General features: G+C 49.6%; 1 protein-coding gene across 1 annotated transcript in view; it reads left to right on the top strand.

The window, feature by feature from the left end:
* The window catches only part of CLIP2 (CAP-Gly domain containing linker protein 2), a 47,789-nt gene that overhangs the window by 3,237 nt on the left and 30,791 nt on the right, over positions 1-13,761 (top strand). The window contains exon 3 of the mRNA XM_028483274.1: positions 13,570-13,694. Within this exon, the coding sequence (XP_028339075.1) occupies positions 13,570-13,694 (125 nt within the window). The remainder of the gene's footprint in view (positions 1-13,569; positions 13,695-13,761) is intronic.

Raw genomic sequence — 13,761 nt, 5'->3', positions numbered from 1 at the left:
AAAATAAACAAATGGGACCTAATTAAATGTAAAAGCTTCTGCACAGCAAAGGAAACCATAAACAAAACGAAAAGACAACCCACAGAATGGGAGAAAATATTTGCAAATGAAGCAACCGACAAGGGATTAATCTCCAAATTATACGAACAGCTCGTGCAGTCAATATCAAAAAACAAACAACCTATTCAAAAAAAGGGCAGAAGATCTAAATAGATGTTTCTCCGAAGAAGACATGCAGATGGCCAAGAAGCACATGAAAAGATGTTCAGCATCACCGAGAGATGTTGAGATGTTATTAGAGAAATGCGAATCAAAACTACAGTGGGGTATCGTCTCACACAGCTCAGAATGGCCATCATCAAAAAATCTACAAACAGTAAATGCTGGAGAGGGTGTGGAGAAAAGGGAACCCTCCTACACTGTTGGTGGGAATGTAAATTGGTACAACCATTAGGAGAACAGTATGGAAGTTCCTTAAAAAACTAAATATAGAACTAGCATATGATCCAGCAATCCCACTCCTGGGCATATATCCAGAGAAAACCATAATTTGAAAAGATACATGCACCCCAGTGTTCACTGCAGCACTATTTACAGTAGCCAAAACATGGAAGCAACCTAAATGTCCATTGACAGAGGAGCAGATAAAGAAGAAGTGGTACGTATATACAATGGAATCTTAGCCATAAAAGAGAACGAAATAATGCCATTGGCAGCAACGTGGATGGACCTAGAGATTGTCATACCGAGTGAAGTCAGAGAAAGACAAATATCATATGATATTGCTTCTATGTGGGATCTTAAAAAAATAGTACAAATGAACTTATTTACAAAACAGAAATACAGACATAGAAAACAAACTTATGGTTACCAGGGAGGAAAGGGGGGGATAAATTGGAAGATTGACATATACACACTACTAAATATAAAATAAATAACTAAGAAGGACCTACTGTATAGCACAGGGAACTCTACTTAATACTCTGTAATAACGAATATGGGAAAAGGATCCAAAAAAGACTGGATATATGTATATGTATAACTGATTCACTTTGCTGTACACCTGAAACTAACACAACATTGTAAATCACCTATACTCCAATTAAAAAAAAAAAGAAAAGACCCCTGGCCCAAGGTTGGGTGGTTCAGACATCTAATCAGCTATAACCCAGAGTGGTCAGGCAAGCTGGCTTACAGTCTCACTGAGCTGTCCTTGGGGATGCCTGGGATCTGAGGGCACCTGCTGTCCATGGCCACCGCAGGGAAATCAGGCCCAGGTTCGTGCCTTTGTTGCTACTTCCTAGCTGTGTGATGCTGGGCGATTCAGTTAACTGGGCCTCACTCCCATTCATTCATCATCTGTCCATTCAGCAAAACGGGCATAGATAACTCCCGTGTGATACTTTCGTTGGGATCACTGAGAAGCTGCTGGCCGTGGAAGTGCATCGTAGCTACCAAGGGCTCTGGCTGTGCCAGACCTGCGTAGTGTCACGTGAGCGCCCTGTGAGGTGGGAAGTGGAGCCCCTTAGGGTTATTGACCATCCCTGAATGCACCTCAGGTTGGGAGAGGAGAGAGGTTTAGCCCCAGTGTGATCCTGCCTGGAACTCCCCTTGCACCTGCTCCCCCCTCAGGGCGTGAGAACTGGACGTCCTGAGTAGGGGGCACTCAAGCTGTCACGAGGCAGGCCCTGCTCTGGAAATCTCCGCCGACTGTAGCCCTTCGGCAGGGTTGGCAGTAGCAGCAGACGGCCCCAGTGACTTCCCAGCCTGAGACTGGGTTGCATCCTTTGGTTTGAAACACTGCTTTCTCCAGGGCGTGTCCATGCCCAGCACTTTCTGCACCTTGTCTCTTTTGGTTCTCCCCACTGCCTTATGCAGTGGGTGTTATCTCCCCATTTTACAGATGAGGAAACTGCGCTCAGCCCTGGAAAACAACCTGCCCAGGGCCACTCAGCCAGGAGGTGCTGGGCCATTCATTCCTTTATTCACTCATCAACTGTGACTGCCCTGGAAACAGGACACGCTTCGATTCTGGTGGGCTGGGGAGAGGAATTTGAAGGAGGGGTTTACTTTCACCTCAAGGATGGAGCCCCACGTGCCCCACCCTAGTCCACAGCTTCCCTTGGGTTAGTCCTCCAGCCTGGACCGCTGTGCACAACCAGGATCCAGCTGGCTCGGCCAACCCTGGGACTTGCTACTTCTCCCTCGTGCCTTCTGTAAACACCTGACACATCATCTTCCTATCCCTGCGCCTCCCTTTAACAAATTATATCCTGGACATGAATGAAGGTAGAGGCCTGAGCTTATACAGTTTGAGGATGGGGGCTTTTTAGGAAACGACAGTACAAAAAATACTGCTTTCGCAAATTTTACGAATCATGTGATCCCATGAATGTACTGTCAGGGCCCTCCCCACCCAGAGCCTCCAGAGAGGCTGGTGTATCTGAGGGGCTCTGATTACCTAAGCTACGTTAGCTTCACCGGCCACAGACCTGCTTCTGACCCGGGTCAAAGGCATGAACGCTATTTGTCCTTTTTGAACATAAATAACAGAATTTATGTCCGTTAAGTTACGCTGCTCTTCAGCGATACCTCTGGATCCTGGTTTCATCTGGGCCTCAACACTACCCCAGGAGGTCCGCGTACTCGCCAGATAGTCGTGGGCAAGTTGTTTATCCTCTCTCTGCCTCAGTTTCTTCACCTGTAAGATGGGGATAAAAGTTCACCTGCTGGGAATTCCCTGGCAGTCGAGTGGTTAGGACTCTGTGCTTTCACTGCCGGGGCCCAGGTTTGATCCCTGGTTGGGGAACTAAGATCCTATAAGCCGCACAGCATGGCCAAAAAAAAAAAGAAAGTTCACCTGCTGCATATGTAGTGTTTAGAAGGTGGTCTGGCTCCAAGTAAGCTCTGTGAAGTGTTAGCTGGTATCAGCATTAAAGTCCATGAAGGGTGGGCATTCTCCCTGGGCCATGGGGTCCTGGGCACAGGGAGGGACTCAGAGCTCGGGGAGCCTCTCTGAGGTCACACAGAGGCTCACGTCGGCCTGCGTGTCCTTGGCTTTCACTGGCCGAGTGCTCGCTGGGAGCGGAGCCTTGTGCCAAGGACTTTACACAGAGAATCCATTTCCTCTTCAACCCTGAGGGGCCCTGGCCCCCGGAGGAACCCCTGGGAGGGTGACACAGGGGGAACATGCCTGACCTTCCTGGAATAGTGTCCCTTAAATACTGGGAATCTTGTCACATGCCTGCCAGAGCCAAATTGGCAGAATTTTCAGGTGTGGTTTGGAGTTCCACACTGAGCTGCGTGGATTCACCTCTTACTATCCCAGCTGCCCACGACGCAGATGTTCATTGTTCCATTTTACAAGCTGAGGATGAGAATCAGAGGCCTGAGTTTCCCGCAGCACCCAGAGTGGAAGTGGCAGAGCTGGGTTGTCCTGCCTTTGTCCTTCCCGCCCTCGGCCCCTCCCCCACCCCAGGACACACACACACACACACACACGCACACGCACACGCACACGCACACGCACATACACACAGATAACCTTTCTGGCTGATCCCTGAAATTCCTCCAGCATCTAATCATTCTATTCGCCCCAACGTCCTCTTCTGAAACCCTCCCTCCCTGAGTGCTCCCATAGCTCGGACTGGGTGAGTTTGGGGTAGTACTCAAGGATCCTGGGTGTCTGGAGTTGGGACGCATGGCAGAGGTGGGAGCAGAGAGATGCAATGACTTGTCCAAGGACACACAGCCTTTTAGAACATGCCTGGCACAGCTGGGACCCAGGCCCACTGGCCTAGCCTGGTGGGACCCTGGCACCCCAGGCCACCTCTCCATTTCCTTCTGCCTGGGAACACCCACCACTCCCTTTGGTCCTGGGCACCTTCCAGGCCCGGGGAGCCTATGGGGGCACTCGGCTGCCTAGCTGGCCTGAGACATAGCTGCTATGTGTGTCCCCCAAGGTGTGGTCCCGAGGGTCCATCCCAGGAAGTGGGTCTGTCCGCGTGGTTTTAGGGATGTTGCTCCAGAGGCAGCAGGGCTGGTGCGGCAGGCTCTAGAGCCAGCCATTAGTTTGGGATTTAGGTCGTAGAAGAGAAGAGACATTCCAGGGGAATTAACGGAGAAGCAGGAACCGAGACTATGTAGAAAGGCAGCTTGAGGACTGGTGGCACAGAAGAGGGGTAGGAAGACAGCCCCACCCGGGGGCTGATCCAGACTCAGACAGGCCTGCTGGGGCAGAGACCACCGGGCCTTAATCACTCATTGTACAGGGAAGGACTGTGAAGGTCAGAGAGGGTGAGCGGTTGCCTGGGGTCACACAGCACATCATGGGCTGGCCTGGAACAGGAGCTCTGGGCTTCTACCTACCAGTCCTGGAATGTCCTCTGTATCCCCCCCACCCCGCGTGGATCCAGCAGTCCAGGTGGAGGCCTGGAAGTATCTTGGTCAGCTACAGTTGCCAGCATGGGGTATGATTAGCAAGGACCAGAGGAGGCTGTCTCAGGAAGGAAGAGGCCTGGCTGGTTGCTTGTGGCTCCAAGAGGTGCCCCAGGGCCAAAGCCGCCAGGAGTGGATGTCAGTGGGGTAATGGGAGAGCTCTGACCCCCCAAAATGTCAGATGGCCCATAGGTTGCTGTGGAGGGTCGGGTTCTCCAAAAGTAGGCGCCAAGGCGGGGTTTGGGGTGTTTCTTAGGGCTTTTAACGTCTGTGAAAGATTGGGCGGAGGGAGAAGTCAGACCGCAGACAGAGTCTCGGCCAACCTGGGGCAGCTCTGCAGTGAGATTACCTATCACGGCGCCCCGTGCTGAGCCAGCGTGTCCGGCCCTTTCTGCGCCGGCCTCGCTCAGTCATCGCATGTGAGTGCCCCATCTCAGGCGAGGGGCTCCGCACAGCAGGGCAGCGAGGGCTTCCTTGAAGCGGGATCTGAGTGGAGCATCTCCAAGTACTTGAAGTCTCTGCCCCTTTATGTCCCTTCACGTACTGGCCACGGAAGCATCCTGAGGAGGGTGGACCAAGAAACCTTTCCAGGGAATCTCCTGTACTGCTGGCACCCTCTCCCGGCGTATTCCAAAGCTCCCTGCCGGTGCCAGCCTGGCCTTGCAGATAACCCAGAGTGTACCTCATCCCACCTTTTCTTTAAAGTATCCACATGCCAGGGAGGACAAATAACCGATTCCCCCGTGTGCTGGGCTGGGGAGAGGATGGACCCGAGGCCCGGAGACCTACTTGGGGGAGTCAGCTGGGCCACTCACTACCTGCCGCTTAGCCTCTCTGACCCTCAGTCTCTTCTTCTGTAATATTCACAACCATCTCTCCAAAAAATTGCCAACACCTGCCCCTCCCCCACGTTTCAGCTGGTTGACTCTTCTGTGCTTCCCGGGAAGAACAGGGCTGTTGTCCACCCCCAAAGCCGCCAGCGTCTGCGCACTCTGCCTTCCCTCCAGCTGGTTTTGTCCAGTCCAGGGCCCCAACCTCCAGCTCTTGTCCGAGGCCAGCCCCTCCCACCCGCCCCCTGCAGACAGCCTCCCTCCTCCCCTGCACATTCCCCCTTTTCCGACTCTCTCCCAGCCCCTTGTCTTCCTCCTGCTATTTGCCCATTTCTCTGTCCTCCCTTCAGCTAAACCCCTTAAGAGGCCCATCCGTGACCGTGGTCTCCACCTCCTGCTCTCTCCCCATCACCGATCACTCTAGGGAACTCCCCCTGGCAAGGCCACCAGGGCCCTTCACATTCCAAGTACGATGGTCAGTTCTCAGCCCTCATCTTATTTCACCTCTTAGCAGAATCGGCCACCATCTCTCCCTGCCTCCTTCTAGAAGCACGTTCTTCCCTCACCTCCTGGGATTCCACACACTCCCCTGGTTCCTCCTACCTCTCTGCTCTTCCTCTTCCCAACATCAGGTCAGAACTCCAGCCTCAGCTTGTCTCTCCCGTGATGGAACCATCCAGGCCCATGACTTAGGACAGTCCAAGCATATGTGGGCGTCACACTGTCCAGGGTTCCATCTCCTGTCTCGTGTGTCAAGCCCTTAGTCAACATCTCCACTTAACCTGCATTAGTTTCCTATGGCTGCTGTAACAAGGACCATAAACTGGGTGAATTAAAACAGAAATGTACGCTCTCCAAGTTCTGGAGGTTAGACGTTTGAAATTCCCGGTGTTGGCAGGGCCGTGCTGCCTCTGAAGGATCAAGGGAAGAATCTGCTCCACGCCCTTCTCTTGGGCTCTGGTGTTGTCCGCACTCCTCGGCGTTCCTTGGCTTATAGGTGCATTTCTTGAATCTCTGCCTCAGTCTTTACATGGCCTTCTTCCCTCCGTGTCTCTTCTCTTATAAGGACACCAGTCATGCTGGATTAGGGCCCGCCCTAATGACCTCATCCTAATGTGATCACATCTTAAAGACCCTGTTTTTATTTATGTACTTGTTTGTTTGTTTATTGGCTGTGCCGCCCAGCTTGCGGGATCTCAGTTCCCCATCCAGGGATTGAACCCCGGGCCACGGCAGTGAAAGACCAGAATCCTAAGCACTAGGCCACCAGGGAACTCCCATTAGAGACCCTATTTTTTAATCAGGTTACACTCATAGTGGTGGGAGTCAGGTCTTCAGCATATCTTTTCGGGGAACACAGTTCAAACTATATCACACCCAACCCCCATCCCCGACGTGCTCTCCCCCGCTCCACGTCCTCCCCGTCTCAGTAAATGCCACACGTGTGTCTCCGGCAGACCGATCCAGGAACTTGGCAGTTGGCCTTACGTCCTGTTTTTCTCTCCTCCTGAGCACGTGATTCATAATCAGGCCTCTGGTGCTGCCTCCAAAACACACCCAAATTGGTCCCCAGCCTACCGCCTCTGTGGGCAGCTCCTCTCTCTCCAGCAACGGAACCACCCCCTCCTGGGTCTCCCTGCCCCCACTCAGGGCCCGACACTCCAGGAGCCCCCATCTCACGTGGGATAAAACCCACCCATCTTCCCACGGCCCCCAGACCCTCGTGGTCTGCCTGCCCACCCTCCTCTCATCCGACTTCGCCCTCCGTCCTGGCTGCACTCGGCTGGCCTGGCCTCCTTCCCTTTGCTCCCGTACCAGGCCAGTGCCTGTGCTGTGCCCTGCTGACCTCCTCCACCTGGGACTCTGACCCCAGGGCTCCCCACAGTTCACTGTCCCGCTTCCGTTAGGCCTCTGCGCCAATGTCACCTCTTGGAGACGGGGCCCTCCGGCGCTGTTCCACGTAGCCCTGTCATCCCCCTGGAATGACAGCATTTACTCACTTACTGCTGGGCTGTCTGCTTCCCGCCCTGACGAGGAAGGTTGGGGTGTTTTGCTCACATGGCTGCACCCCCAGTGCCTGCAACAGAGCCTGGTGCCAGGAAGGCGCTCAAACCTTCCTGCTCAGTGAATGACTCACGGCCCTGCCAGGTGGTCCTGAGAGCGAGTGAGGTACCACGTGTATGACGTCGATGCTGCAAAAGCTAGTTGAGCCCCAGATGTCCCTCACTAGCTGTTCAGGTCAGCGACCGTGGACATGGTCAGGGAGGATCACCGAGAGGGGCTGCTCACCTCTGCCCCCTCACCTCCCTGAAGGTGACCCCATGCCACCACCCACCTGCCCGTCTCTCCCGGGCAGCCTCTTTCCTACCAGGACCCCCTCCTTCCCCGCTTGCTCTCTTCCGCCACAGCGCCCCAGCCGGTGCTGCCCCAGGCCTTGGAAATGAGCCCCTCACTGGACCCTCATGGCTGCCCTGTGAGACGGGGGGACTTGCCCCAGCCTCCTGATGGCAGAGCTGTCTGTCCTTGTGGGCAAGACGCATGGGTTTATTTTAAATGAGTCACCTGTTTTAACTTCCTCAGAGGAAAATCCCGGAGAAATAGGTAAATTCAATCTGCCCGCCTCCCTTGTTTTATGAGACCGGGGACGTAGTCGGTGTTTGGCCCAGGCCAGCGGGGATTCCAGCCTCACAGATAACCCTCAGGTGCTGGAAAAGGAGCGGCTGGGGCTCGTGCCTCCGGAGACTGGGGCCCAGCCTGTCCCCCAGTGGGGGTGTGGGGAGGGACAGTCCCTTAGTGGAATTACAGGGACTCTGGTGCATTGCTGGGGAGGGCCAGGCTGCAAAACGCACAGGCACTTAGGAAGACAGTTTGGCCACTTCTTACAAAACTAAACACTCTGACCATGCAATCCAGCAGTCCTGCTCCTTTGTACTTACGCAAATGAGTTGACATATCTGCACGAAGCCCTGCACACAAATATTTCTAGCAACTTTATTCCTAATCACTAAAACTTGGAAGCAACCGAGATGTTCTTCAGTAGGTGAATGGATAAATAAACTAAGGTGCATCCAGACAGTGGAGTGTTATTCAAGGCTAAAAGGAAATGAGCTGTCAAGCCATGAAAAGGCATTCAGGAACCTTAAACGCGTAGTATTAAGTGACTGAAGCCAGTGGGAAAATGCCACGTATTATATGATTCCAACTGTATGACATTCTGGAAAAGACAAAACTTTGGGGACAGTAAAAGATCGTTGGTTACCAGGGGGTAGAGGAGGGAGGGATAAATAGGTGGAACACAGAGCATTTTTAGGGCAGTGAAACTATTCGGTATGATACTATAATGGTGGGTACGAGTCATTATATATATTTCTCAAAATCCATAGAATGTACAGCACCAAGAGTGAACCCTAATGTAAACTATGGACTTTAGTTAATAACAGTTTGTTGACTTACCATTGTAATAAATGCACCCCACTGATGCAGGGTGTTAATAAGAGGGGAAACTGTAGGGGCGAGAGGTGAGGGGATATATGGGAATTCTCTGTATTTTCTGCTCAAATTTTCCGGTAACCTAAAATATCTCTATAAAACAAAGTCTGTTAGGGACTTCCTTGGTGGTCCAGTGGTTAAGAATCCGCCTTTCAATGCAGGGGGTGCGGGTTCGATCCCTGGTCGGGGAGCTAAGATCCCACATGCCTCGGGGCCCAAAACCCAAAACATAAAACAGAAACAATATTGTAACAAATTCAATAAATACTTTAAAAAAATGGTCCACATCAAAAAATCTTTAAAAAAAAGAAAAAGAGAATCTGCCTTCCAATGCAGAGGACACAAGTTTGATCCCTGGTCGGGGAACTAAGATCCCACATGCTGCAGGGCAACTAAGCTTACACACCACAACTACTGAGCCCTTGCGCCGCAGCTAGAGGGAAGTCCACGTGCTGCAATGAAGATCCCGTGTGCCACAACTAAGACCTGATGCAGCCAAATAAGTAAATAAATAAAATTTATTTTATTTTAAAATAAAATCAAAAAGCAACATCTTTTTATTTAAAAATAAAATAAAAAAGCAACATCTTTAAAAAAATATTAATCTTTTACAGTAAAGACAATAATATATAATATATAATGTATATTATTATATAGTATATATAATATACTATATAATATATATAATATATATATAATATATATATATTATATAATATATAATAAAAAAAAGAAAGAAGGGAAAGGTCTCATACCTTGGAGGGCAGGGCCTGGCACACATGCAGTGGGGTCTGGTGAGGAGGAAACTCGTCCATTTCTTCTAGGTTGTCGAATTTGTTGGCATGTAATTGTTCGTAGTATTCCCTTGTGGCTTTGGGGGTTTGTTTTGTTTTGTCTTTTTGCCGTGCGCCGGGGCCTGCGGAATCTTAGTGCCCCAACCTGGGATTGAACCCGGGCTACGGCGGTGAAAGTGCCGAAGCCTAACCATTAGGCCACCAGGGAACTCCTGAATTGCAAGGTTTAGAATTCATGTCTTCAGTGTGCCTGGCACATCGCCAGTCCTTAAGAAATGGTGGGAATAGGGTGAGTTTTAATTAGGGAGCTGGTTCCTTTCGGGCACACCTGAGGCATACTTAAGGGTGTCAGAGAAGGTAACATTTAGAAAGTCCTATTTTGGTTCAGATAAACACAGTAGATAAATGCACACATTTATTTTCACCCTTTCCTGAATCTGCACGAGAATGACAGTGAAGGGCTTTAAAACAAACAAACAAACAAACAAAAAAAGGTATTAAACCCTCAAGGACAAAGAGAACAGGAGAGGAGACGGCAGAAATACCACTGGAAACCCAGTGCAACCCAGTGCACAGACAGCCGCGGGGAAAGCAGAGAAGCAATCAGTGTTTCCCTCAGAAGCCCCCTGAGGATCGGAAGTCAGCCGTAGGGTGGCCTCTGGAAATGGAGCTGACGTTGTTTAAAAAATCTTCAGACTGCACCTCCCTGCCTAGGGTCCCCTCTGTGCGGCGACTGCCCCTCCAGCACGCGTCTGGGATGAGTGGTTGTCTCATGAGAGGTTCGGAGAAGGAGTCTTTGGCTGGGGGAACCCCTGGCGTGTTGGACTGAAAAGGGAGGATTAAATGAACATGTCTATCCTAAAAGCTGAGCCCCTTTTTCCCACCGGCTTCTCCCTCACTCAGCTCCTAGATCACTGGCGGCCAAGCCTGCACCCTCCAGAGGGCACAGAAGCTTCTCTGGGGAAGGTGGCCGGTCCTGTGAGAAATAAGAGAAGGTGATACCAGTATCAAATCTGAACAGAAGGCCACGGAATATAAATATGGATATTCAACAAAAAAATCTCTGGAGAATGAAAAATCTGATTGCAGATATAAGAAACATCACAGAAGTACTAGAAGATAAATTTAAGGAAACCTCCCAGACAGTAGAGCCAAAAGACAGATGGAAAACAGGAGAGAAACACAAAACGATCAGAGGAAGAGAAGGGTGGAAGTCAAATAAGCAATCTGAGAAAATTCCCAGGGTTGACAAGCATTTCTTGGTTGGACGGGCCCTTGGGAGCCTAGGAAAATGGATGGAAAGAGGCACAGTGCTCCTCTTTGTGAAACTGTACAACCCGGGACAGGCAGACAGTTCTGCAGTTTTCCAGAGTGAGAAGATGGGCTCACAGAAAGGCGTGGGACTCAGAATGGCTTTGAACTTCTCAAGAGCAACACAGGATGCTAGAACACACAGAGGGAGACTTCTAAATTCTGAAGGAAGAGACCCCGCCAGACTCTCGTTCAAGAGTGACAGTCACAAGAGAATTGAAGGTGTTCACACATCAACTTGTACACGACTGTTCACAGCAACTTTATTCATAATCACCAAAAAGTGGAAACAATGCAAATGTCCATCAGCGGATGGATGGATAAACAAAATATGGTGTAATCTATACCGTGGAATATTATTCAGCCATAAAAAGGAATGAAGTGCTGATACTGATAAACACGGATGAACCTTGAAAACACTCTCCCACATGAAAGAAGCCAGACACAAAAGGCCCCATAGTGTATGATTCTATTTATAGGAAATGTCCAGAATAAGCAAAGCTATAGCGACAGAAACTAGCAGAGGAGCTGGGGAGAGGGGGAATGGAGTGGGCAGTGACTGCTGTTGGGTACAGGGTTTCTTTTTGGGGTGATGAACATGTTCTGGATTTAGGTAGCAGTGATGGTTGAGAATGTACTAAAAGCCACTGAATCGTATACTTTAGAATGGTGAATTTTATGTCATGTGAATTTTACCTCAATTAAAAAAGAAAGTGAGGACAGAATAAAAAATATTTTCACATAGGCAAAGGCTCAAATATTTTACTTCCTCTTGCACCTCTTGTTAGAAAGCAATGGAAGGCAATAGATAACTAATAAGGACCTACTGTATAGCACAGGGAACTCTACTCAATACTCTGTAATGGTCTATATGGGAAAAGAATCTAAAAAAGAGTGGATATATGTATATGTATAACTGAATCACTTTGCTGTACACCTGAAACTAACACAGCATTGTAAATCAACTACACTCCAGTAAAAATTAATTAAAAAAAAGAAAGCAATGGAAGGATGTGCTTTACCAAAATAAGTGAATAAGCCAGGAAAAATGGAAGATATTGCATCCCAGAAATGGGAGATCCATCCCAGGAGCGAGGCAAAGGGACTCCTCAGGACAATGGTGACAGTGGCCTTGGGGTGACGGCCATGCAGAAGGGGGGCACCCGGCTCCAGGAGCGTCTTCTCCAGAAAGAACTTGATGGAGTTCCCAATGCCTCTGAACATCTTGGCAGGAGATTTAGGCAGTTGAAAGAGTTTAGGTTAAATTAGTGTAAGGGCCATAAAAACTAGGCAAGCAATCATAAAAGACAGTTGTTATCTGTAGGGAAAAATTGGTGCTGGGAGGGAAAAGTATCTGCATCTGCCCATCCGCGTCTGTGAGTAGTGTTTGCTTAGTCCCAGCACCGTCAACCTGGAGTCTGATCAAAATGAAGCCATCACTGCGTGGCAGGGGTAGAAACCCAGTAGGGGTGTGTGCAGCCTGGTGATGGGGAGGCAACGCCTCCCCTTCCCTGATGAGACGTAGATGGATGTCACCCCCAAATTGGAAAATTGACAAGTAGCAATATTAGCATGTCATTTAGCAATATGGAGGTCAGCACCAAAAACTTCATCTTAAAGAGTGAATGAAAGTGCTTCTGGGGAGAGGTGGAGAAACTTACAGGGTTTTTTAAGGCTTTGGAAGTGTATATATATATATATAAATATATATATATATATATATATATAAAACTATATATAGATATATAAAACTTTATATATATATATATATATATAACTTGAATTGAACGTTTTTAAAATCATTGTTACAGTAATATTCCTGATTATTGGCCTGTCCTGAGTTTTTTTAATTGTGGTAAAATACACGTAACATAACATTTACCTTCTTAACCATTTTTGAGCGTACTATTCAGTAGCATTAAGTATATTCACATTGTTGCGCAACAGATCTTTTTCATCTTGCGAAACTGAAACTGTATTCCCATTAAACAACCACTCCCCACTTCCCTTCCTGCCCAGCTCCTGGCAACCCCCATTCAAACCTTTTTTTTTTTTTCCTTTTGGCCGTGCAGCTCGGCTTGTGGGATCTCAGTTCCCTGATCAGGGATTGAACCCGGGCCCTCGGCTGTGAAAGCGTGGAGTCCCAACCACTGACTGCCAGGGAATTCCCTAAACCTTTTTTTTTTTTAAACATCTTTATTGGAGTATAATTGCTTTACAGTGGTGTGTTAGTTTCTGCTTTATAACAAAGTGAATCAGCTATACATATACATATATCCCCCCATCTCCTCCCTCTTGCGTCTCCCTCCCACCCCCTAAACCATTCTTAAGGATAACATTTATTGAGACTCTAGTATGCTCCAGACACTGCACATTTAGTACTTAATCCTCACAAAAGCCATTTTGACAGACGAAGATGCTGGAGCTCAGAGAGGTTAGGTAACTTGCCCAAGCTCATACAGCTTGTAAGTGGCAGGGTTTGAATGCAGGTCTGTCTTTCTGACTCCAGAGCTCTTGCTTGGGACAGCCCTGGGAAGCACTGTTTATACCTGTACCCCTCCCAGCTGTCCTTGGGCCTCCCCCTCATCTCCCCTGGCCCTTGCACACTGGAAGGGAGGCGTGGGATGAGCCCGGGCACCTGGGTGCCTGTGCCATCTCTGCAGTTCCCACTGCATCCTCTGGACCTGAGTCTCTCTGTGTGCCTATAGGTTGGTGGTACGAAGACTGGCGTGGTACGGTACGTCGGGGAGACAGACTTTGCCAAGGGCGAGTGGTGTGGCGTGGAGCTGGACGAGCCCCTTGGGAAGAACGATGGGGCAGTGGCGGGCACCAGGTATGGTGGGGAGGGAGGAAGGGAGTCCTCTTCTCCTAGGATGGGTGCAGGGGTCAGGGTTGGGGCA

The sequence above is a fragment of the Physeter macrocephalus genome, unplaced genomic scaffold (genome assembly GCF_002837175.3).
Source record: "Physeter macrocephalus isolate SW-GA unplaced genomic scaffold, ASM283717v5 random_17, whole genome shotgun sequence".
Lineage (NCBI taxonomy): Eukaryota > Metazoa > Chordata > Mammalia > Artiodactyla > Physeteridae > Physeter > Physeter macrocephalus.
Note: the sequence above shows the minus strand (reverse complement) of the source record. Positions and strands in the feature narration are given on the sequence as shown.